Raw genomic sequence first — 26,838 nt, 5'->3', positions numbered from 1 at the left:
CAGTTATTAAAATGGCATCTAATTAGAGGCATTGAGCAGGCGTTTCACATAAGATTAATTGCGTTTTTTAAGAACGCTTTCTCTTCATTATCATTCTGTCTTGCAAATGGATTCACTGCAGCAGTGATGCATATTCATTTTCAGGAAGCTAGGAAATAGTTGGGAAATTAGCCAAAGGTGGCTCTAGACTGCAGAATCCCAAATACTTGAGCCTCCCTCTGCCCACTAGGCCCTCCTGATTGATTCAGAATATGCTGAGTAGGGATCAGGTTAGGACTCTACACCTCTTATAAACACACAAAACTGTATGGAGGAGTTCTATATTATTACATATTTCAGAATACACTCACTGAGCACTTTATTAGGAACAGCTGTACATATATTCATCCTTGCAGGTATCTAATCAGCCAATTGTGTGGCAGCAGTACAGTGTTTAAAATCAAGCAGATACAGTCCGGCAGCTTCAGGTCATGTGATCTCTGTGATTTTGAGTGTGGTTTGATTGTTGGTATCAGAATGGCTGATTTGAGTATTTGCAGAACTGCTCATCTCCTGGGATTAACAGTCTCTACTCAGAATGGTGCAACAAGGAATCACCTTAATTATGGAGGTCAACAGAAAATGACCCGACTGGTTGGAGCTATCAGGAAGGCTACAGTAACTCAGATAACCACTGTGCACAACTGTGGTGAGCAGAAAAGCATCTCAGACTACACAACAGCAGAAGACCATATTGGGTTTCGCAACAGGTCAGCCAAGAATAGAAAGCTGAGGCTGCAGTGGGCACAGGCTTACTTAAGACTGGGTAAAAACATAGCCTGATCTGATGATTCTCAAGTTTGCTGAGGAACACGGATGATAGGGTCAGATGATAATTAGGCACCAACAGCATGAATCCATGGACTCAACCTGCCTTGTGTTAACAGTCCAGGCTGGTGGAGGTGGTGTAATGGTGTGGGGAATGTTTTCTTGGCACATTTTGGAACAGAATCATGAATTTTTAAGAAGATTTAAAAAAATTGGATAGAAAGTCAGTAGACCAGGAGGCTAAAGGTTTGGGGGAGAGGGTTTTGTGGCTTAGGCGCTTGTGTGTGTGTGTGTGTGTGTCTAATACAGATCAACAAAGCACAAAAAGATTTAAGTCCAGCTTCCAAATCCTCTCTGCAGTCATCAATAATAAAAGCAGCGGAGCTTGTGCTAGTCCTTGATTTGCTATTCTTTTGGGTTCTTGCAGTCTGAGAAGCTGTTGTTCTACAGTTTTCCTATTAGAGCCACAGAGGCGTTGGAGACCATTGACCAAATGAGTGCTTTAGATTGAAGGCGGGAGTGTGCTGCTGCATATGCCACAACATCAGAACGATGTCAGTTTTGAGTTTTCCTGTAGTCTGAAACTTTACGCAAAGTTTTCCTTTTGTTGCAAACAACATCTCCACCACGAAAAGTTCTGATGTTTTGTTTTACCTGAGGCTTGCAGAGGCATTTCAAAGGCAAACGGATAGACTTGGCAGCCCCAGAAACAGACAGCAGCACATCTACTCCTGGATGTCTTTCTGGACGTGAGCAACCCGGCGTGCCAAACCCAGCCGGGAGTCGCTGACAGCATGTCCGCCTCTTCCACGAGCACTTCTAATTATTTGTGTATTCTGGAGTAATGACTGCTGATGAAATTTTACGATATGCTGCTATTCATTTTCCAATGTGATATGGGAATTGGAAGCCGGAAGAATGATTGCGTGCATGGCAGAAAGTTATTCCACATTGCTACAAGCATAAATGTCAGTGAACAGAATAGCACTCATTAATTAAAGACTGATTGCTTTACAAATGGGCTACAGCCTCATTTAATTCCATCAGAGTATCACTCTAAGCAGGCTTTACTAGTGAGAAAATACCACCAATGTTCTCCAGGACTAGGGCAAATAGTACTGTGAAAAATCCGAATTTTGTTCTCAACCATTTTTTTCATTAACAGCTCTAAATGGTACTGATTAGCACCATGAAATGTCACGACTACTTCAGAGCTCCCAAATCCCAGTTTTCCACATGCTATAAAATGCCAAATGTTATAAAATGCCCAATTGTTTGCACAATGGCTGTTTGAATGTTAAAGATACTATTAATGAAACCATGTACACGTAGTTAACACTAATGTGGAGTTCAGTGCGAACCTTGTTCGCGATTAAGTGCTATTAACTTAATAAGAGCATGGAGGGATGGGGGGGGGTGATGGCAGTCTCAGAGCAGTTCATAATTAAATAATGTGATAAATCTGGACCTACATCTTCTACATCCTCTGGCGATGGTGAGATTCAATTCATCAGATGCTAATGACTCTCAAAAGTAAGCGACACATGGAAATGATCCTCTGGAATGGTCTTGTTTTGGAGTAACAGACACCCCGGGTGATTAATGCAGGGGGAGTGGATGGTATTGTATATGTAATAAAGGAAAAACAGATTACTCCAGCCATATGCTAGCCCTTATTAAATATTCAACACCAACGCACTTGGGATTTGAAAGCTGTTCTGCGCGGTTCCGGACCGAGAAGAGCTAAAGGAGGCCATTGCGAGTAAGGCTTTTCTCTGGGATTACCTGGATCAGAACACGCTAGCCCTGTGTTTGCCTAGAACTCACAGAGGCACGGAGCTCATTCCTCCAGTAATAAGGTTGGGTAAGAGCGTCTTATGCGCTCTCATGTCTAATTATTTGTTCTGTACTGATCTGAGGCTTCCTGAATGATTGTGTTGTACAGTCTGTATTCAGTAGGATATTGTTGCACTGTACGGGGGTGTCACATGTTACATTTTTGTGTTTCTTGTGTGCACTGTAAATCGCTGGTTTGCTGTACAGCTCACTGTTCACACTTTTTTGTTGATAAAATCATTTATGACAGGAGTGGATAATATGATGCCATGATTTAAGATGCCATAGAATACATTTATTGAGTATTTAAATTGATGTAAAAATCATGTATAATTAGTAAGCATTAAAATAAGGCACATTTTATATACATTTAATTGTATAAAAAAGTAATCATGTGACTTTAGTTGGGGTAAAAATGTTCAGATGTAATTTTACAAGCCTATTTACCACCCTGTTATTTTGCCTTAGAATGAAATCTTGTTTTCCTTTTACTTATGAAAAAAATAAATAATCTCTGCTTTTATTGACTAGTTTATGTCACTGAGATGGCAGTACACAGTAACCACATATCCTAGCCTAGCTTAGCCTAGCATAGCTTAGAACTGTAACAGGAGCTTTTTTGTAATTTTTCACTAGACCTGCACAATTAGTCGATCGCGATCTACCGGTCGATTACAATCACAATCACAAAGGTAGTGTGGGTAGATCACATGGCATAAAAAACAATTGATGTCATCATACATCCTCGCTATAAAATGTGTTACTTGATTGACATGCAGGGCACCCAGTCAGACATCTGACTTACTGACACATGGGTCGCCGTGAACACGCATACAATGGCGCTAAGTGCTGCAAAACTCTAGCAAGCTTGCGAGTTGCCCAGTTAGCCTCCAATTGATTTCTTTTGAACTTGAGAAAGGGTTTAAAAGTGAGTAAAGGAGCTGGACCAAAAAAAAAAGCCTAAAACGTACCATTTTGATACAGAGTGGGAGGAGAACTTTCTTTTCACTGTCATTTTCAAAGTGCGTTTGCCTCATCTGCCAGTCTACCATCGCTGTACTTAAAAAAGGGAATGTGGAGCGGCATTTTCAGACTGTTCACAAAAACTACGACACTGACTTTTCCTATTTCATTCTGAGACAAAATAACAGGGTTGTAAATAATTAAGTAATAATTGGGACTCTAGCTCATTCACTATTCTTACCTACTCAAGAGTTTATCCTGCTTCTGTTGGAGTAACTGTCTCTACTGACCAGGCAAGAAGGCTTCCTACTAGATTTTGGAGAATTGCTGTGTGAACTTGAATGCATTCAGTGACAAGAGTGTTAGTGAGGTCAGGATGTTAAATGATCACAATCACCACCATGTAGCACCATCCATCATTCCAGAGAACACAGTTCTACTGCTCCACAGCTCAATGCTGGGGGACTTTACACCCATCTAGCCCACACCTGGCATTAGGCATGGTGCCAACAGGTTCATGTTTGCCCTCGCCAGAGAGAGTCCTATTCTATTGGCAGCACTTTACTGCTTTATAGTAATAAATGCTGGTTGCCGCTTTATGACTGTGAACCCCAGCAGAAGGAAATGTTGTGATACATAAATTGTGTATCATGAAAATGCCTGGAAGTATATATCTTGGCCATATTGGCCATCGTTAATTAAAGGGCCTTAAATATAGTTTGGAAAATGTCTGTTTCTTTTTTTCGAGCCCAATGACAGTGAAGCTGAAGCTGAAGTGATAGTTCTATTGTCACGCCATCCCCTGTAGAAACTTCAGTTCTTCTTCCAACTTTGATGTGCCATATCTGCTGTGGGCGAGGGGAAATAGAAGTGGTCCATAAGTCTTCATTTCAGAGAGCAAGAGACAGAGAAAGAGAGAGACGTTCGGGGGGAGACTGCTGCAGCACTGGACTCGTCACACTAAATGTGTTGAGAGGAGATAGTGCTTTCTCATGTTATCTGCCACCGGACGCTCACCCCACAGCCATTTTCTCATTTCAGAACGTGCGACCTGTCAGTCACCTTGGCTCTTTTTTTCACAGCTTTTAGGGAAGCAGCATGTGCCCTCAGTATTCCTTCAGAAAATTGACACAGGCAGTGAGTCTGTGAGAGATTTTGGCCAGTGGTGTGGGCTGTGGAGGAAAGAGCAAGCTGTTGGGTGAGGTGCAAGCTGTTGTAAAAATGGCGTACGTTCTAGCTAAGCTGACAACTTCTCTAGGTGAACACCAGCAGTTTGCCCGCCCCATGACCACTTCCATCAAAATAATGTGTGAATGATTTCTGTTTATTTCTTTGTTTTATTTACTATTAATATTCAGCCGTTAATATTCCAACCACAAATCTACAGCATTAATTCCATCACATCACATCAGTTAAAGAGTCTTCATTACAGTCTTTAAGGTTAAAGAAAAATGAGATGCCATAGATCAGTGGTTCCCAACCCCGGTCCTGGAGTCCTTGTCTAGTCCCTGTAAAGAAGTACTGCCAATTGAAAGTGAGCAAATAAACATGAACCTATTGGTACCATGCCTAATGCCAGGCCTGGGCTAAAAGGTAATAAAGCCCCCCAGCATTGAGCTGTGGATTAAATTTATAGCTTCTGCAGCTTCAGTAGACTACGCTGGACAGAGCTTGTGGTAGCCATGAGGATAGGTCAGCCAGCAGCAATCCACAAGGTGTATCAACGAAAACCTAGAGAACCATATATGCAGTAACATACACTGCATGGATTTGATGTTATTTAACTGCTCCAGGGAGTCCTATTGTATTGGCAGCACTTCTCCACATTGAACTAGACAAGCTGTGTGTCAGCAATGGGTGCAACTCAAAGTAGCTGAATGCATGCAGTAGAAGAAAGGGGTGTCCACAAACATTTGGACATATAGTGCATGTTAAACATGCAGTCATTGGTTGGAACAGGCAGCTACTGTTGCTCTCATTGAATTCTGGTGAAGTAAAGTGGAAACTCTACACTCTATAATATTCTTTGAGCGACGCTATAAAAGAACAGATTTTGGTTCCCGAAAGATTCATGTTTGCAATAGAAACATCTATCTGAACCTTAATGGAACCAAAAACGCAGTGGGGCTCTAAGGGAGGCTAACCGGTGAACTGGTGACAGAGTCATGGGCTGTCGCCTAAGGCCCATTGATGTGATCCATGGAGGCCCCACCTTACAACTTACAGGCCTTAAAGGATCTGCTACTAACATCTTGGTGCCAGATACCATAAGACGCCAGGTTCTTCTATGGCATTGATCAAAGAACCATTAAAGCATCAATGTGTAAATATTGTGAACCTTGTTATAAAAAAATGTACATATTCTGGTCATCTTTTCTGCCCTTATGTTTTCTGCTCTTATAGCTCAATTCTAATGCACTACAAGACAAATATATGACATTATCTAAAATGTTTGACAACCCCTAAGAAGCTATATTGTAGAGACTTGTCTGCGTACTATACAGCACCCATGGCACCCATTGCAGTTCCACTGCAGGAGGTAGCAGAGCGTGCTGTACAAGCGAGAGGGAGCGACAGCGTTAGGCCTTAAAACACATGCGAAGGTGCTGCTGTAAATACTGAATGATGTTATCAACAGCCTGTTGAGTGGAAGGTGGTGTGATATTACAGTGTGTGCTGAGCACAAAAGCACATACACAGACATGCCATGTATTCCTCATGTGCGAGGAGAACCTTGGGAGTTCACCCCCATGAACTAGCAGAAGAAATGACTTGGGGCAGAGCATGAATTCATGCATGAGCCGAAGAAAAGAGTAAAAAAGAAGGAAGGAAGGAGAAAGAAACATAATGGTTAGGGTTATAACTGTGCCAGTTGTATTGATACAAACACCATATGTCCAAATATTTGTGGACACCCCTTTCTAATGAATGTATTCAGCTACTTCAGTGCCCACCAGCACTGAGCTTTGGGCCAGTGGAACTGTGTTCTCTGGAATGTGAATGGTGCACCGTCCAATATTTTTGGAATGAGTTTGGATAAGTTGGGGGATGATGAGGTGGGGTGGTGATCATCCAACATCCTGACCTCACTACCGTTCCTGTCGCTGAAAGCAATCTAGTCCTGGACAGTAGAGACAGTTGCTCTAACAAAAGCAGGAGTAATGAATTTACAACTGCAAAGCGCTTTGGGATGAATTAAAATAACATCGGTGAGTCAATATTGTTTGAATTACTGTTTACATGTAGGCCTGAGGGGGGTCAGCTGGGAAGCGCTATGGCTCAAAGACATCATTAATAGCACGATTCACTCAGGCACTCACAGAAACACTCATCTGTCACTGAGATTGGACAGGAAGCTCACAGCCCACTGTTAAAAGCTTTGTGATTGGTTAGAGGCTCATTTGCCTTTTGTAGCCTTAGATGAAAGACAAAATCGGTGCAACATGAGCCATAACATGAGCCACAACATTAAAACCACTGAAAAGTGAAGTGACTGTCATTGATAATCTGGATAATGTGGCACCTGTCAAGGGGTGGGATCCATACATTATGCAGCAAGTGAACAGTCTTGAAGGCGATGTGTGGGAAAAAGGAAAAATGAGCAACTCTAAGAGACAAAGTCTAAAGACTAGACAGCTAGACAGCTGGACTGGGTCAGAGCACCTCAGAGCAAAACATTAGGCATCAGGTCCTGTGGGGTGCTCCAAGGAAGGCTAACCGGTGAACTGACAACAGGGTCATGATGTCACCTAAAGCTCATTGATGCATGCATGATGATCCATGAAGGGCCCCACATCACAATTTACAGAACTTTAGCAGGAGCAGCTGCTAACTTCTTGGTGCCAGATACCAAAGGACGCCTTCAGAGGTCAGAGTTGTTTGTCAGAGCACAAGGGGGACCTACACATGATTAGGCAGAAGGTTGTAATGTTATGGCTGATCAGTGTATCCTTACAACAAGTAACATAAGATATATTGTAGCCTTAGTATATGTGTGTGTGTGTGTGTGTGTGTGTGTGTTTTAGAATGAATAAAGGGGTTGTATGCCAGCAGCCCCACGGCCCTCGAACCTCCCTGGAGAGGCGGGGCTTGCGCTGTAATCTGGGTCAAAGTGCTAACCGGCATGAAGGGCCTGCGAGAGGCTCACCAGCACATGAATCATTTCTTACACCTCTCATCCTCATTACGCTCGCCACTGATAGAATTTCAAAGCCTTTCATGTCTCCCACTGTCCTTAAAGGTAGAGCCGCAGCTGTCGAACACACAGCAGTGACTGAAAGCCCTCAACGTGGCAGCGTAGGAAGATCACCACCATGCCCTCTTGTGAAGTCTGTATTGAAGAGGCCCTGTCTTTTGAATGAACAGTATTTGCTCATTTATCATTAGGATGCGTTACTGCATACTGCTATTCTAATAGATTTATTTTTAAACACTGTTAATGTGACTTCTCAGAATGAATATGAGAGTAGGGAGCTGCTATTTGGAAAATTCATTTCACCTAAAAGCCTTTTTTTTACTTTAAAAGGCTTGGAGTAAAATGGTCCTCTGTAAAATTCCTCTCATAAAAGACACTCTCTCAAGTCTTTCAGGCCTCCACTTTGCCACTCTGTATCTTTTTTTCTTTACATATTGCAGAGAAATGGTGATTTTAATAAGTAGTACTTACTCATTTAATATGACCACTCAGTACTATAGCATAATCTCTTTATTTCCCAAATAGAGTGAGTCAAATATGGTGTAAATGAAGCATTGATGAGTGAATGGCATCAGTAAGAAATGCTATTTGGGCAATGTGTCCCTTTTGCCTAAAAAGCTTTTTATTTCTCCACAAAAAGCCTTGGAGATAAATATATAGAATTCCTCTCACAAAGATGCTCTCTCAAGTCTTTCAGGCTTTCAGGTTGCTGCTGTTCAGTAGCTCCCTTCAGTCGAACAGCCCGCTTGGCCACTCGCGGTTGCTTTCTCGCTGTGTTGAGAGAGGCATTTGTAGAGCTTCTTCAAGCTCGCTTTGTAGCCAGCATCAAGGCAGTGCTTCACAGCGCCAGCCTCCACCTGACGCTCAGCCACCTGCGCAGCTGCTGCCCGATGTAGGCTGGACAGCGCCCACATCTCCGACAGCAGGTTGGAGCGGCTCATACATCAAAACCCGGCAACATCAGGTGGATTTCTGCTCAGTCCCCTTTCAGGTCTTGAGCTGAAAATAGGCCTGGAGACAAGATGAAAAACCTTCATGCTGGTGACCTCTGCATGCTAGAGCTTCATTTGCTCTTCATGACTATTCCTGTTTATGAGGCCTCTATGAATGCCTGTTAAATGATACGTAAGGAGTATCAGGTTTCATAACACAGACCTGGGGCCATGCAGAGCTAGCGCTACCTAGTAAGCAACATACGGAGCACTTAGGGCCCTGTGGCCACCAATTTAGTTCAGTTCAATTCAACTATATTTATACAGCACTTTTCACAACTGATGTTTTCACAAAGCAGCTTTAAGGAGATCCAGGTCTTCAAGCCTTATTTAGGCAAGTCAATGGCGACAGTGGCAAGCAAAAACTCCCTGAGATCAAGAGAAAGAAACCATGAGACCTGGTCCACACCGGATAGCACAACAAATCACAAAAATCCATATAAGACATGGCTCAGATAGACATAATGCAGAACTATGGTTAACTATACAGAACTATGGCCACTAGGGTGGGTTATTATTGTACCATTGGGTTACTGCTGTATCCTTATGCTGTTTACAGACACTCAAGTAAGAACGGTTGTCTTCTGAACCTATTGGCACCATGCCTAAAATCAGGAGCTGGCAAGATGGGTATAAAGCCCCTCAGCATTGAGCTGTGGAGCAGTGGAACTGTGTTCTCTAGAATGATGGTGGGAAGTTGGGGAGATCATTGTTTCATCTGAAATCAAGAAAAAATAGTTGATCCTGCTTTTGTAACTTTCTCTACTGTCCAGGGAAGAAGTTTTTGTACTAGACTTTGGAGCATTGCTGTGAGAATTTGATGTCATTTAGCGACAAACCCACCTCATCCCCAACTCCCCAATGCATCCTAAAAGTATTGGATGGAGCACCATCCATCATTCCAGAGAACACAGTTTCACTGCTACACAGCTTTTATAGCCTGGCATTAGACATGATGCAAATGGGTTCATGTTTATCTGCTTCAGAGAGTCCTATTCTATTGGCAGTACTTTGCTACAGGTACTAGACAAGCTGTACAACTTAAAGTAGCTGAATACATTCATTAGAAGAAGGTGTGTCCACAAACATTTGAACATATAGTGAAGCTTCAGCACTGAAGCATCTCAGAGATGTTTTAAGAGCAACTCATGAAAAACCTGCCTCTGCATACATCAGACAGAACATGTCAAGCCTATGCAGGTGTTGTGAATCTCTCTACAGTGTTACCTCTGTCACCATGGCTTTGTGGTGAACTCCTGCTATGACGTGTGACGTAATGACGCAATGCACACAGCATACACACCTTATCCTTTATACGACACCAGCTCCAGCAGTCATAGCAGACACAGGTATTACTGTGACCAAAAGCTGCAGGCCTGAATCATGCACCCTGGTTTATAGCGTTACTGCCATTCTCAGGATTAGACAGGCAGCGAGTTTGGTGTGTGTGCGTGCGTGTGCCAACGTCAGCAGTAGTTGTCGACGATGTTTACACGTGTTTGAGTGGAGGCACTGCGCTTGAGCTGTGCGTCTCTCCAGAGGCTTTGGAGAGCGTTCTTGTGTCTGAGAATATGACAATGAGTAAAACCCATAAGCCCTTGTCAGGATATGCTGTTTCAGCACCTCTGAACAAATACAAGTACACATGAATGGCAGGCACACAGCGCTGGGGACATACACACATTTATCACGATCTGGGGCATCTGATGTTGTTCAGGAGGCTCTTAGCACACAGCGGTAGATTTTATTTTTGTACATTAGGAAAGAGATCATTTGCATACTGCAGGGTTTCACTGCTGTCATGCAAAAACTTTGTTTGTCCATTTTTGCAGTTTTCACTTTTTGACAAAATTTATAAACGATAGTTGATCTTTACACTTTACTAACACACTTAAGCTTAAGCTTCCATGTAAAAATGTGAAGGTATTTTTCTTCTCCTGTAAAGTCAACATTTTAGAGATACAAGATTTTTGCATGACAGCAATGATGTAACCGTCACTGTCCACATAGCTCTGTGCGTCCTTTTCGTTAGCATGGATGTTGAGCAATACATCCACTAGAGGGCAGTTCACCGTGAAAAGTTTCTGACAGTAACTAACATGGCGGCGGTGGAGGTGGTCTTGAAGGCGTAGGAGTTTCTTCTCCGCCATGTCTGCATGGCAGTGGATGCTTTTTCGAGCATAATGTTAAGCATAAAAGAGCCTTAATGGTAAGTTAAGGTTAATGGTGCTCTCCTAGATGGAGCCCATCATCATTCCAGAGAACACAGTTCCACTGCTCCACAGCTCAATACTGGGGGCTCTAAACCCTTTAGCCCACACCTGGCATTAGGCATGGCACCAATAGGTTCATGTTGTTTATCTGCTCTAGAGAGTCCTACTGTTTTGGCAGTACTACTCTACAGGGTCTAGACAAGCTCTATCAGCAACGGGTGCAAATTAAAGTAACTGAATGTAGTCATTAGAAGAGGTGTCCACAAACATTTGGACATTTGTTCGAAGAGGGCTGGGAGGAGGCCACAGAACTGCAGTTATCATTGCGATATGGAACAAAAATATTTACCGTTACACATCATAAACTTAGTGGCCATAGTGTCTGGCAGCTTCAGCATTTGAGACCACACACACACACACACACACACAGATAGACAGAGCAGACTGATGGTACAAAAGGGTTAACAAGTGGATGCAGAAAAGCACCACCACCCACCACCTCTTTTAATTGCTATTCCAGTGGACCATTTTACACCATTAATAATTAAAGGTATTGTTAGTCACAACCTCAGGCAAAGGGAAATGATCAATCAGTGGCTTTATATGAGCATGGTCTATTACCTTAATCACAAATTACAGCCTTTTAGTTGCTCCTGCAATGAACAGGAAGAACAGAAAGGCCACTTTCGCCCTCCTCTCTTCATCATGCCAGTGACGGCATGGTTTATACATAGAGGTCATTTCTTATTCTCTAGGTTTTTCTCTGTTTTCTTACTCTCTGAAGATTGTGAGCAGGATATTAATGAACCACGCAAAAATGCCCAAATGTATTAACATTATTTATAATTAACCAAGTTCATTTTTCCTGCGGAATAGAAGCAACGCCTGTTCCTCTGTATGCTGCCTCGCTCTTATCGTTTGTAGCCTGTAGTATTTTTCCATTTTTCAGGCCTTTTGTTGAGAAGAAAAACCTATTTAAGTGGCTGAAGCTGTGACACAAAGCGAGTGCAGAACGCTGGAGAATCTGCAGGCTTAATTGATTATTTGTGCAGAGCTGTGTATCAGCGAGGTGCAGCACACCCAGGGGAAATAATGTAAAACAGATAACAAGATCAAATGTTGGAGAATTGCTTTCTACTGCCAGCTTTATTAATCTGTTTCTTTCTCAGTCAAAATGGCTTTTTCCCCCCCGTCTTGCTGGCTGTATCCAGGTTTGCGCATTAAGGTACCTCTCTGTGTCCCAATTAATACAAAAAAATTCAGCTGACACAGGATTTCAGGGGACTGTTGAGGTTTCAGAGACACAAGATTGCTGTATTATATGAAAGTTTGGGTAGCATCCTAGAGAAGTTCCTTGACAAAGACTTTGTGTTTGACAGCACTTGTCGAATTAACCAACACACAGTACAGGGGAAAGTCCAAGGGGCTTGATACAGATGCAAAGAAGCTTGAGTGCAGATTTACTATGGGCAGTGGTAGCTCAGCGGTTAGAGCGCCGGGATATCAGTAACAGGGTTGTGGGTTCGATTCCCGGGCTCGGCAAGCTGCCACTGTTGGGCCCTTGAGCAAGGCCCTTTACCCTCTCTGCTCCCCGGGCGCTGGAGTTGGCTGCCCACCGCTCTGGGTGTGTGTCTGTACTCACTGCCCCTAACACATGTGTGTGTGTTCACTACCAGATGGGTTAAATGCGGAGGACACATTTCGCTGTACACTGTACAGTGACAAATACGTGCACCTTTTACATCATTTTTTACCCCTATTTTCTAGGCCAATTACCCAATCCCTGTTCATGTGAACTACCCCTATCACTAGCAATGCTCCAACACTAGAAGGGTGAAGACTAGCACATCTCCTCCAACACATGTGAGCACTGCCTCCTTTCGAACTGTCGCTGATGCACCATTGCTCGGAGTAAGGAGTAAGCAATGTAAAGGTGAGCCTTTCAACCCAAGAACACTGTAACTGTTAAGCATGGTGGTGGTAGCAACATGTTCTGGAGTTGTGTTTGTTCTGAAACATTGCACAAACTGCACAGAATAAGGAAAAAGGAGGACTACCTCAGATGTCTTCAGCAGAACCTCAAACATCGGCTAGACAGTTGAAAGTTGGACAGAATTGGGTGTTCCAACAGGACACTGACCAAAACCCACATCGAAAGTGTATGTGGAAAAGATAAAGTAGGCTAACATTAGCCTTTGGAAGGACCTCCGCCTGCTGTCCTGACCTCAAATAAGTGGACTGTGGTTAAACGTTGAGCCAGGAAATGTCCATGCCAGGAAACAAACAAATTTAATTAAGTTCTACCAGTTCAGAACATTCATGTGTGGAACTAGTGAATAGAAGAGGTTTAGGTGTGTCAGGTTATTTTTCTAACATGTTTACGTTTAGACGATTTTAGGCTCGTTTCAGATTGAAGATTTTTGCTGAACCTGGAAACTCTAGAGCAGATGTGATTATACTTTTGGGCCCAGTTCCAAAACAGAATCATTTGGGGTGCATTAGAAATAAATGGGAGTGCACTGGTCCATTTATGTAATTGATATAGTCTTTAATAGCCTATAACCCATTTGTATTATTGATCACTTTGATAACATTTCTGTTTCTCTTCCATTAGCATTTGCCAAGTGTTTATTAGACTTAATTGTTGAACATAGCGTTTTTATGACTGATGTTTATATTCCTACATCATTCACATTAAAGAACTTTATCTCTTATTGAGAGAAAAGATTTAGATGTAAAATGAAAGGTCTCTATTGTATGTGACTTAATGACATTTTAAATAGCATTAGCAGCTGCTGGTCAAGACTAGCCAACTACAGCTAAATAGGCTTAGAGACTGTTCTTTAGGGAATGTTGAAATTCTGCCTCAAGGCTCTCAGAGACCCTAAGTGTGTTATAATGTGTTACCTCGCAACGGCAAGTCAAGTTCCTTTTAACGGTCTGCAACTTGGCGTCTAAAATTGCTTTTCCTGATTTATTTAAAGAACAGTCAGAAAAAAATGTCGAAAAAGAAGGAAAATCAGTAAAGAAAATCATGAAATATCTAGAGTAAAAAAATGAAAATAAATAAATAAATCCTTAGTCTGGCCTCATGGCCTCAGGGAGGCAGAGCGGCCTGTTCCTGATAAGGCCTTTCCTGTCAGTTCTTCAAACAAACAATATTCGCTGTTCTCGTCTAACTCTCTGTGTATTCTTTTACTGTTTGTGTTCCGTATTCCCTCTTATCTCAACCAAACAAGACCTACAATTGGGCACTTGTCCAATCAGAGGTCTTGATTCTGCTCTTTTCCTTTTTGAAACATGTTTGACCCTAACTCTAATTCTAAATGCGGTTTTAATATGCTCAAGCTTACAGATCTCAAACTCTAATAGTTTGAGAAGGCGTTGGAAAATTAGCCATTACTTCTCCCTGATTGCGGCCTTAATTAGCTTGAATATCTTCACTGCAGCTCACTACACACTGCTGAATGAAGATACATGTATATTAATCAGAGCAAATCAAAACAAAATTACCCCAAGAAAGAAAGATGAAAAGAAAGCATGTAAACACACTATGGATGGATTGGGCAGAATAAACTTCATTACCTTCTTTTTTAACTGATCACATATGTTAAAGGCATTAGCAGACACATCCACACAGTTACAGGCTAATTATAGCCGTCATCCTTCACTAGCAGAGTCGTCCTATATACCTCACTGCTGCAGGAGTCAGGTTGGATGTCCAGCTACATGCTTTTGACCCACCATAGAACCAGGCCTGGTGACTGCCAGGAAGTGGTAGCAGTCCTGAGGAGGAGCCTAGATGCAAACTGGTATGAAAACTATGAAAAATCCTAAGAATTGATTAATAGAACAGCATCATTTTAGAGGGTTAAACATAAGCTGTATTGTCTGATTGTTCATCAGTGTTTTAGTAGCTTTTTTAATCAATACTGATAAATCTGTGTAAGCACCTTCAAAGTTTCCTGAGTAACAGATTTACTGAGTATTTTAAGTCACTGCCTGATGTGTAAATTATAAGTTTGAGACTTTGGTGGGAGGTAAATGCTCAGATGTTGTTTTACAAACCAGTATACCACCCTGTTATTTTGCGAAACAAGCTGTTTTTCCAAGCTCTGCTTTTATTGGCTGATTTACATGACTACGTCTTACTGAGATTACGACTACGTCACTTTCTATGTTACTTGTATAAAATAAGTCCTTACTTTCCCTTCTGATGTGTGTTTAGCCATGTTATAAGATGGCATCAGCTAGCATTAGCTTGTAGCTTAATGTAGATTTCTGTTCGCTCCATCTAGCTGTTGCTTCGTTGTGTGCAGAGTTTAAATGTGTCCTTTTGTGTGGACAGTGGCACAGAAAAAAAAAAGTTAAGTCCATGAGGCCTGGTTCACATTGCAACCCGTATTCCTATAAGTAGCAGAGTCTGGAGGAGGCAACAGTGTCTGAGGATCATGGTGTGTCAGTTCTCATTATTTAACTATGCCAAGATAAATACAGTTGACAATCTAGAGCCCCTGTAATACTGCTATATCAGAGGACATAAAGGAGTACTTGATTATGGACATAAGTACAGCAGGTCAGTAGCTAACACAAATGAATGAAAGGGTTAGATAAGTAGATAAGGTTATTATATACATTTTCATCTCTCAAAGAAGCTTATGCATGCAGCTATAAGAAAGACTGTTTTTGATTGCAGTATTTACATGAATCAGCTTCCACAATCATTTTCTGCCATTAAAATGCAGCTACAATGAATATGCACAGGCTCCTTATATTCATTGCCTGCTCACATCAGCGAACACGACATAATAGATGAGCTAGTGTACAAGAAAACCATCAGAATTGTCTGTGTTCTTATGAAAAAAAATACTGTCCAGATTAGTTGCATCGCTCTCTAATGGAGCTGCTTCTTTTGTCCCAGCAGTAATATCTCTGTGGGTGAGGATTTGGAGAGCAGTAGGATGTCGGAAAAAGGCAGGGGTCATTCCCATCAGCACACTCTCAGAACATACCTCTTCTGAAGGTGCCTCTTCAGAGATCTTTGGCTGCCAGCAAACTGCCTGTAATTGTGGCTCTCTGGCTGAAACTGGCCTCTCTCAGAAGCAATCAGCCATTAGCATTAGCTCAAAGTACCCTATCCATGCTCTTCCCTTTGAACACCAGAATCAGACACGTATGAGAGGGACAAAAAACCTGTGTGTGTATTAAATATTTGTTTTTTACATGAGTCTAAGAGGGTTTAATTGGTCAGTGTGTTTCGCTTTTGTGTACATGATGCAAAACCGGTCAAGTAGAGTTCAGCTCTACCTGTAAAAGATAAAGGGGGTTGGTACCAGTTCAGCTTTATACATTTCTAATGGGTGTTTTGCAGTCATCCAGAGGGCAAGTCCAATGTGTTTGGACCGTTTACAAGCAGATCTAACCGGGCGGGAAAGCTTTGCCATGGGCATTGAGTCCCAGAAAGGATATCTTTCACAGAACTCCAGTTCTGGTTCTGGATAATCAAATTTTTAAATTTTTGAAAAGTTGAAATGATAAAAAATGACAAACCATAGCACAATTTTCCAAAATAGGCTTACATGTTTTTCAAAAGCCACTACACTCTCAAACATGAAGGTGCTACAAAATGTTCTTTGAAAATGATGCCATAGAAGAACCATTTTTTTGGGTAATTGACTGTGTTAACTGAGCAATTGTTGTAAAAAAATTTTTTTAAAGACTTTACCAATCTGAAGAATCCTCTGGTCTCTCCAGATGTTTTTTTTTTTTAATAGAACCCAAATGATTCCCCCTTGTCGTCTCTCAGAACTTTTATTCTTATTACAAAAAATGGTAAAAATGCATACAGTCGGTTTGATACTGTAAGAGTTCACTCACAGTTCAAGTACAGTTCACTTTCTTATCGACCCACAAAACATCTGTAGCTTCAGTTCAATACAGTTCAATTTCCATAAGCCTGGATTTAATGTTCGTGTTTTGGTAAAGGAGAATCTGAGGTGTTCTCTTTCAGGCTCTCACACTTCTGCATGATGGATCTGTGTGTTATTCTGCAGGTTGTTGCGCTGCATTCCTGGATCCGTGCTGCGAGTGCAGTCTTATTGTGTGAGGAAGCACCTTCAGCGGTGTGTGTGTGTTGAGTCTTGCCCCAGTTCCTCCTTACCGCATCAGCAATAACGTGTGAAGCAGCTTCCCCAGCTGTGACCTCCCCCCCATGGAGCCCAGTGCACCTCCACCAGCCTGGAACGCTGAAAAGAGTGGAACTTACCATTAATCTGCATTATCGGGACATAAACCCAGTGCTGCGTCCAAAGCAAAACAGCATGAACTAGAAAATTTGAAAACCATCCACTTGTGTAATTGTACAGTAAACCTCCACTGGTCTGGCAAAGTGATTTCTCTCTGGGGTAGATTATATTTTTCTCTATTTATTAACAATTGCTCAATCGGTGCAAGGAAAGTTCAGGAGCATAGTACTCAAGAATGTCTCCGTGCTCTTCAGTCACTAAGTGTTATAGAAGCCAGGTAAAGGAACACAGTTTTGCATGTACTTCTTGAGTCAGATAAAGATACAGTGGCATGTTCATGTTTGGGCAACACTGGCCAAAATTTCTGTTCCTTAGCTATGTAAGACGAACAGACTGAAAAAAGGATACGAGCCCTCTGCAAACATTTGGGCATCCCATAAGGTTTGAGTTCTCACATAATGTTTACCAAGGTCTCACACCTTAATCAGCTTGGTAGGGTTATGGCTTGTTCACAGTCAACCCTAAGAAAGCTTAGAAAAAGTTTACGAATTTCAAATCTTTATTAAATACTCCTTAAAAGACTCCTTAAACCTTGTCCCAACAATCAGCAGCCATTGGCTCCTTTAGGCAGCTGCCTACCACTCTTTATATTAAAGTAACTGATGGCCACAAAGCAGGAGAAGACTTTAGGAAGATTTGCTTGACTGCAAAAGACCTTCAGGAAGATTGAGCAGACTCTGGAGTGATGGTGCACTGTTCTACTGTGCAGCGGCACCTGCATAAACATGACCTACATAGCAGGAAACCTTTCGTACAATCTCCCTAACAAATTCAGCATCAGCAGTTTTCTAAAGAACATCTACTGATGTGGACTGACGAAGTTAAAAAAGACCTTGTTGGCTGCCATGAGCAAAGGTATGTTTGGAAAAAAGTGTCTCCAGTGGCACATAGAACATTTTACTAGTAGAGGGAAAAATGGTTTGAATTAAAAAGCAGCAAATTATTGAAGCAAACAGCACATTTTCTGTAACCAAGCTGAAAAAACCCACAATGGACTACCTTAAGAGGTACGAGCTAAACTTTTTACCATGGGCCTCACAGTCCACTGACCTAAACATCATTGAAAATCTGTATAGAGACCATAGAGGGTACCCAAATGTTTGTTTCTGGCCCTTTTACTTTTACTTTTCTATTAAAGAAATGTGTCATCTATAACTTTATACCTTTATAAAAGCCTTTAGGCTTTTCCTATAACTCGCTTAGCTATTCACGGTAACAGATATTATGATCATGGGTGTCCAAACTTTTGAATGATGTTGTACATGTCTATTTATAATTAAGTGCAGTTTGAAATGAGATACTCAGGTATTACTTATACATGATTAGATAGTGGATGGTAGATAAAGGATATTGCTTTAATGTCAGGCGTATTATATGTCATCCTTTAGCAACAGTGATCCCACCCAGCATGTATTTGCTTTGGTAACAGATGACATAATGTCTCGCCTCATGCAGTCTTACACCTCTCATAAATATTTAATGCCACACTCACACCATCCTTGCATCCCTGTATAAGAAGGGATCAGAATGTGGCAAAATAAGATCAGGAAAAAATACGTCCATTGCACCTTTTTTTGGATTCGCATGTGGATTTCTAATCATAAACTCCTGCTAGCTGTCAAAGGCGTTCTTAGTCTTACAGGATGAAAAAGAAAACAAAGGCCTTAGATAATGAGCGGCTTTGGTTTCTAGTGTGATCTAGCTGTAGTTTCTGTAATTCTCAGTGTTGTTGTTGTTGTTATATTGATGAAGTTAAGGAAAATACATTTCCAAAGATGCTAAATCCAAAAAGAGAAGTGTTAAAAAGCCCAGATGTTTGGTCTAGAAGCATTAACTGCTGTTAGTTCAGGCAGCAATTGACTGCCCTCCTCCCCTGATGAAGCAGACTGGCGGTCGGCCGGATCGATACATATCTGGCCACAGAATCTACCATGCAGGTATTTTGTATTCCATTAGTGATCCCTGGTGGGTAGCAGTAGCCGTAGAAAAGGCCATGCTGATGCCTGCACGAGAGTCTTCAAAAACACTCTCATTTTATCTCTATTCCTGGCTCACTTGGTGTAATTTGAGGTCAAAAGGAACGCCCGGCGTCTGCTTGATGCACATAATTGAGATCTTTTTTCAGGTGCAAAGATGAGAACTGTTGCGTCCATTCTTCTTCTGATGAAGGCTGCTCAGATTAAAATGGCCCTGGCGCTGGGGAAGTAAGCAGACACTTTATCCTACACCAATTAGCCATAACATTAACAGCACCGTGTAGTACTGAGTAGGTTCCCCATGTTCCACCACAACAGATCTGACCTTTTGAGGTATGGACTCTACAAGACCTCTGAAGGTGTCAGATCTGTGGTATCTGGCACCAAGATTTTAGCAGCTGATACTTAAAGTCGTGTAACTTGTGAGGTAGGGCTTCCACAGATCTCATCAATGAGCTTAGGGGCCTATGACCCTGTTGCTGGTTCACCGCTTTTGGTAACACCCCACAAAATCTGCCTGATGTTTTGGAGATGCTCTGACCCAGTCGTCTAGCCATTACAATCTGGTTCTTGGCAACGTGGCACAGATCCTTACTCTTGTCCATTCGTCCTGCTTCCAACACATCACCTTCAAGAACTGACTGTTCTCTTGCTGCCTGATATATCCAGCCCTTAACAGATACCACTGTAGATGAAGACAATCAGTGTTTTTCACTTTACCTGGTGTTATTGTTATGGTTGATCTGTGTACATTCATTTCTGATGCTTTTTATCCATTTCTATCCTGCCTGGATGGTTTGGAATTGAGACATACATAGTGCTGAGTTTTTCTGATGCCTGAACGAATGGCCTCTACTACTGATTGTGACATTGACATTGTTGTCAGGTTAATTACTGAGCACAGAAGCCTGCGACATGGCTGTGTTGTTCAGACTGACTTTACATCCAATGGCTTGACTTTGAATGAATAAATGCTAGTCTGCGTTCTGTAAAGATGCTGTTTGCACCCGGGGATAATTCTCTGAAGACATGATTGTACACGCGTTCTGCATCAAAGAGCTAAGCCTCGTCTCAAGACAGCATTTGCTGATTCTTTTCCCCAACACTGTCTTAGGATTTCTTGTCTAAAACCATTAGACTTTCTTAACTGAGACAATGTTGGGCTGTCCTCTTACTGGACAGTTGCCGATGTCTCGAAGACAAAGGCTGACTTTGCAAAGCTGATCAGCCCTGTCCAAGGCGAGAGCGCTCTGTGAAAATCTCTCCATTCAGCCTCATCTGCAGAGTTATCCCAGTCTTAGAACCTTACTATTGTGAGGCGTCGTCTGTTCAGTTGCAGTGTCAAGATGATGCGATTCGGTATTGATGTGGCTTCATCTCTGTGTTTTTCTATTGGCAGATTTGAGCAGCAGCTTCCTCAGCATGAGGCTTCTGTTGAAGTACCTGGATAAAATGAGATGTTTCCGGAAGCGCTCCACCATTCCCTTTCTGGTGGTTCTCATCACCTTCCTCCTCTTCATGAACCTCTACATGGAGGATGGTTATGTGCTGGTGAGTACTTAGTTGAAGAAGAAAAAAAATGCTCAATTACAGTTCAGGTTTTCAAGAAGCCGAATTGAAAGGAGGACATGGATAACTTTCACAGTAGGATGCTTAGCTATTGTATTCAGAGCTCTAGTACGACCTAACTCCTTAACCTTCTTCATCAGATAGTTTTGTTAAATAACTGAGGCAAGCAAGTGAAAGGATGGTGGAACCAGTAACCTACAGCAATATAGTTTGAGCTGAAAGACTCAGAGAGATTTTTATGCGCTGTGATATGTGAAGTGTTTGAAAATTGACTGATCTGGCTCAGACTAAATGTATCCGTGTTGTATTCACTTTCTGACCAAACTGAGAGAATAAAGACAAACAAATAAGCCACAACTGAAACAGCTGCAGTAAAGGCCTGGTAAAGCATCTAAAGGAAAAGCAAAACTCCCTTTAGATTAGGGGAGGGCAAATCTGGGCCCAGTTTTTAGCTTTTTCTGCTCAAGCACACCTCCCACAGGCAATTAGCACAGGCAAATCAGCAAACTGTGTTGGACTCTGGCCCTCGTTGCCCATCCCAGCTTTAGATGCTTTGGTGATGTTCAAGGGTTTGGTGATGTTCAACAGTTCCAGACTTCAGGCAGCCATTGATTTATTGAAGTATTAAAAATAGACCATGTATTTATGATTGAGTTAGTTTGTGTCAGTTTTGTGTTATAAAACAGTGCCTGGATTCCTGTATATCCTGACATAAGCTATTGATAAAGACTTAGGTACTGAAGATGTTATAACATGCTTATGCATGTGTTATGAGCTCCCTATGCAGGTAGCCTTTGAATAATCTAAAGTTATTGTAATAAAATGCACTGATATTAGAAATGTGTTGCACACATATAATTACCAGCGTGGCGAATGCGTCTTGATTAAAATTTCATGATGCAGTCCAAATGCAAGAGACTCATTTGCTATTCATGAAGCAAAGTTTATGATCAAAACTTTGTGATCATAACATGTCGTGTATATTTGTCTTTTGAATTATTTAGAAGTGTACGCTTTTTTTGACCGATTGGGTTTCTCGGCTTTCTCAGACATTCCAACGTCGTACACACACTTATTTCCTCTGTTCTTTGAACGTATTAGAGAGTAAGCAATACTTTTTCCTGTTAGCCAGTACAGTTTTTATAGGGTTAATTGATCTTGCAGACAATGTAAAACCTCTGGCTTGCATTTGCCTGGGCTGACGTGTCTTTATTTTACTATTCTTAATCATGGACCTATTATCATTTATCCCAGGGAATGACTTTGTTGGAAAAAGAACAAATGACTCGTTCTTTTCCCCCATATTCTGATTATTTTATGTAACAGTAAGCCTGAATTTACACCATTGCAAATAAACAAGTGGAATCTAAAGCTGAAATTCTGAGTAACTGTGCAGTCTGCTGCATACATCAGCAGCGGTAACCAGCTGTGTAAGAATTCTTGTTCTAGTTAAAAACAACTATTTATCAAACTCAGCCTTCAAAGTTCTCAACCTTCAAGGACAGGCTGGTTTTGTCTGGAGAAAAATATAAAAAATATATTAAGAGGAAAAGACACAGGGGCTACAGTCACAAATCAGACTTTGGTTTAGCTCAAAATAACCCAGATCTGATGTCTGTTTGTCAGATCTGTGTGAACACACAAATCTGACCTCTTCAGATCTGAGCCACTTTTTAAACGCAGTCCTAAATTTGAGACATATCTGGTTCCTGACCCATACTTTCCGAATATAAACCTTTAGATTGGAATTCATGTATTTTGTCTTGCTAATTATCTTTGTCTTCTTTTACATCAATTGCATTTAGAGCTCCGGGCTATTGATGACAGGGTTGTGGGTTCAATACCCGGACTCGGCAAGCTGCCACTGTTAGGCCCTTGAGCAAGGCCCGTAACCCTCTTTGCTCCCCGGGCACTGGAGTTGGCTGCCCACCTCTCTGGGTGTGTGTGTGCTCACTGCCCCTAGTTGTGTGTGTTTACTACCATAGATGGGTAAAATGCAGAGAACACTTTACAAATCTGCGCACCAGTTTAACCTTTTACTTTCACTGAAGCTCAAATGGCTTCCTGCTCCATGCATAGATACGAAAAGTGCTACAAAGGCGATGCCACAGAGAACCTTTTAGAGAGGTGTGTTACCCTTTTAACCTTTACATTCTCTTCTTCAAACCTTTAAAAGGTTCTTCACTCACACATACACACATCTCCTCTGCAGAAATGGTTCTTTATAGAACCAAATACAGTTCTTTTTACAGTTCTCTACAGAGCTCCTGGGCTCCCCCTATAGTTGGGGAGTAAAAGTTGCGCTTTTAGCCACCAGTAAAGGATGTGCTTTGAGCTGCATTACTGGACAAGCTGAGAGATACAGAACTGGCATCTGAATTACAAGAAGCATGTGGACTAGGCGTAATGCCAGACATGGGCTAGAGAGGTATGGCCTCCAGCATTGAGCTGTGGAGCAGTGGAACTGTATTCTCTTGAATGAAGGTTGGTGCTGCATCCAGTACTTCTGGGATGGGTCAGGTAGTTAAGGGTGAGTTGGGTGGTGATCATCCAACATTTTGACCTTACTAATGCTTGTCACTGAATTCAATCAAATCCTAACAGCAATGCTCCAGAATGTAGTACAAAATCTTCCCTTTGGAAAGTTACTCCAACAAAAGTGGGATAAACTCTTTTTAATATCCTTGATTTCAGAAGGTACAATGAATGAGGGTGTCCCAATATTTTCATATGTTCTGTATTGTAATCTAATACTTAACAATCACTATGTATTAATACGTGTAAATGTCACTGTGCTTGGCTGTTCCAGGAGGAGGATAAACGGCAGTTGAGGGAGGCATCAATGCACCCGCTCAATTCTGAGCGATACGTTCACACCTTCAAAGACATCACCAATTTCTCTGGAACCATTAATGTGACCTACCGCTACCTAGCTGGGACACCTTTGCCTCGGAAAAGTATTATTATTTATTATTTTCTATATGATGCTATATGTTAAAGTGCATGGCTTGGTGTCTTTTTAAACACATTTTAATAAAAATTTAAGCTAATTCAGCAAAATATCTTCCCAGGCCATCTTAGATGTGTTCAAATAAGGCTCTTATTGGGTGTCTTTTTGTTTGTTTAACAGAGTATCTAACAATTGGATTGTCATCGGTGAAAAGAAAACGAGGGAACTACCTTTTGGAGACCATAAAATCCATTTTTGACCAGTCCAGCTATGAGGAACTCAAAGAGATTGTGGTAGTGGTCCATCTGGCAGACTTTGACTTAGCTTGGTGTGAGAGTCTAGTTCAGGAGATCTCTAGGAAATTCGGGCATCATATCATTGCGGGGCGCCTACTGGTCATCCACGCGCCTGAGGAGTACTACCCATCGCTTGATGGTCTGAAGAGGAACTACAACGACCCTGAAGACCGGGTTCGATTCCGCTCTAAGCAGAACGTAGACTACGCTTTCCTCCTCAACTTCTGCACCAACCTCTCCGACTTCTACATGATGCTGGAGGATGACGTGCGATGCTCACGGAACTTCCTTACCGCCTTGAAGAAGGTGGTCACGTCCAGAGAAGGCTCGTATTGGGTGACCTTGGAGTTCTCCAAGCTGGGCTACATTGGCAAGCTTTACCACTCGCGAGATCTCCCCAGACTCGCACACTTCCTCCTCATGTTCTACCAGGAGATGCCTTGCGATTGGCTCCTGATCCATTTTCGAGGCCTCCTGGCCCAGAAGGACGTGATCCGCTTTAAGCCATCGCTTTTCCAGCACATGGGCTACTACTCCTCGTACAAAGGGGCTGAGAACAAACTGAAGGATGACGACTTCGAGGAAGACTCGCTCGACATCCCGGACAACCCCCCTGCCACCCTGTACACGAACATAAACGTGTTTGAGAGCTACGATGCTGCTAAGGCTTACAGTAGCGTGGACGAATACTTCTGGGGCAAGGCTCCTTCCACTGGAGACTTCTACGTCATAGTGTTCAACAAGGCCACGAAAATCAGTAAAATTAAGATCACCACTGGAACAGACGATCGGCAGAATGACATTTTGCATCACGGAGCTTTAGAGGTTGGAGAAAAACTGGTGGGAACTAAGAAAGGGAGGCAGTGCTCCTCTTACATCACGTTAGGGGAGTTTAAAAACGGGAACGTCGAGGTCAATGATGTGGATCATAAAATTTCTTTTGATATCGAGTGTGTTCGCATCGTGGTAACGGCGAACCAGAAGGAGTGGCTGATCATCAGAAGTATAAGCCTGTGGACTACACAGCCTCCGAGTCAGTGAGGACTGCTGTGGATCGCCACTGTAACCATCACACGAAGGCACAACAATCAATTGTCCAGTGTTCTTTGTTTATTTATCTATTTATTTAGTTTTCTATTTATTAGGTTATTTATTCATTTTTATATATCTGGGAACTCTTTTGTTTTTGCTTCATACTTTAAAGTATATCTACAGAAAGTGCGTACTGAACTTTAAGATTCATATTTTTCTGACGACTTTGGCACCAACTCTTCACAAACGAGAACACTTTCCAATTCTTGTTGGCTTGCCCTGTTATTTTTGTCCCCTGAGATTATTCCATAGCTCTTCAGCTGAGAACCTCAGCAGCCTAACTGTCCAGGTGTTTATGACTTGGTAGAGGAATTTTCAACCATAGCCTTGGGAAGTCCAGTTACTTGCTTATGATAAGCTGAAGCTGCTGCTTCACGAATTCACGTGAACATCTCCAAGTGATGTTATTTCTCATCCGATTTATTTGTTTGTTCCGTCCCTCCCACCACTCTCAACCCCTTCCCCTCCCTTTTTACGGTTTTACCGTTCCGTTATCACGCCTTCCTGTCAGCAAGCACATGGTCAATATAGCATTGAATATACAACGTATTGTGGCATGAATTTAGTCGACAGCACTTCATATCGTCTCCCCCTCGAGTGGTAGCCGAAATGTCATTTATTCAATCAACATTGAGCCTGGAGGGTCACCTTTAGACTAGTGTTTTGAGATTGCGGTGTGTAATTTGTCAGTGTGTTCCTTCAGAAGCATGGACCACAACACAGTGTTTCTATTCACCCATCTTCTGAAGGGTCGTGATTGAACAGTACAGTGACGAATGAGGTGGACCTGTTCTCCCTTCTTCTTTCTTTTTGCCCCTCTTTTGCCTCAGCACAATTTTACCCGAGTAAATTGGATTTTGTTTGGCACTCTCTCTCTCTCTCTCTCTCTCTCTCTCTCTCTCTTTCCCTCACTCGTTCTCTCTCACTCTCGTTCTTTCCTACTCCCTGTATCCAAAGTTACACCAGCAACAGCCACCTTAGTGTAGATCAGTCTCTTATCTAACACCCAGATTCAGTCCCTCGCCGGCCTGACGTCTTCTATATTCAGTCCCATGAACTGTCCCGATATAGAAGAAAGAAAAAGACAATGCAATAACAAGATAAATGTTTACACTGATATTTATGTATTGCGGTTGTACTGAAAGCTAGGCATACTATAGTATAAGCATGGTAGGAGAACGTCTCCTTGCCCACATCTTGAACCAGGTGTGAACATCAAATGAGTCATTTCCTGATCATGTGAGGTGAATATGTTGTGTTTTTTCTGGACGAATGCATCTTCGGGTCGTCTGTGTAGGTATGTGGCATGTATTATCACAAAAAGTGTTTTTGTTCTCTCGCTCTCTCTCTCTCTCTCCTTCTCTCTCTCTCTCTTTCTCTCTCTTTCAGAAGCAAAGCACAGTTCTTTTATCAGAGAGGCACCTGAGGATTTGCCAGGTTGGGCTTCAAATTGAAATTTGCGATTACAGGAAGGTTTTTGTTGGCTTCATAATAAAACACATGAAAACACATCACTCAACAGTGCATGGACCAGGGAAGAATGTGGCATTGTGAGTAAGCCTGTAATTTGGTTTAGATTTTTTTTTGTTTCCAAACTGTCTGCTTTGAACATGAGCAGCGTTGTACTGTACTTGGTTTGTAATT

The 26,838-nt window shown here is 42.0% G+C and overlaps 1 protein-coding gene across 4 annotated transcripts in view; it reads left to right on the top strand.

Moving 5' to 3' along the window:
• Positions 1–26,506, top strand: part of mgat4c (mgat4 family member C) — a 173,535-nt gene extending 147,029 nt beyond the window's left edge. For all 4 annotated transcript variants that reach the window (XM_072694586.1, XM_072694587.1, XM_072694584.1 and 1 more), the window contains 3 exons: positions 20,687–20,838; positions 23,666–23,813; positions 23,987–26,506. In XM_072694586.1, coding sequence (XP_072550687.1) covers positions 20,710–20,838; positions 23,666–23,813; positions 23,987–25,143 — 1,434 coding nt within the window. In that variant the 5' untranslated portion in view covers positions 20,687–20,709 and the 3' untranslated portion in view covers positions 25,144–26,506. The remainder of the gene's footprint in view (positions 1–20,686; positions 20,839–23,665; positions 23,814–23,986) is intronic.
• The last annotated feature ends 332 nt before the right edge of the window (positions 26,507–26,838 follow it).

This window comes from Salminus brasiliensis, chromosome 13 (genome assembly GCF_030463535.1).
Source record: "Salminus brasiliensis chromosome 13, fSalBra1.hap2, whole genome shotgun sequence".
Lineage (NCBI taxonomy): Eukaryota > Metazoa > Chordata > Actinopteri > Characiformes > Bryconidae > Salminus > Salminus brasiliensis.
Note: the sequence above shows the minus strand (reverse complement) of the source record. Positions and strands in the feature narration are given on the sequence as shown.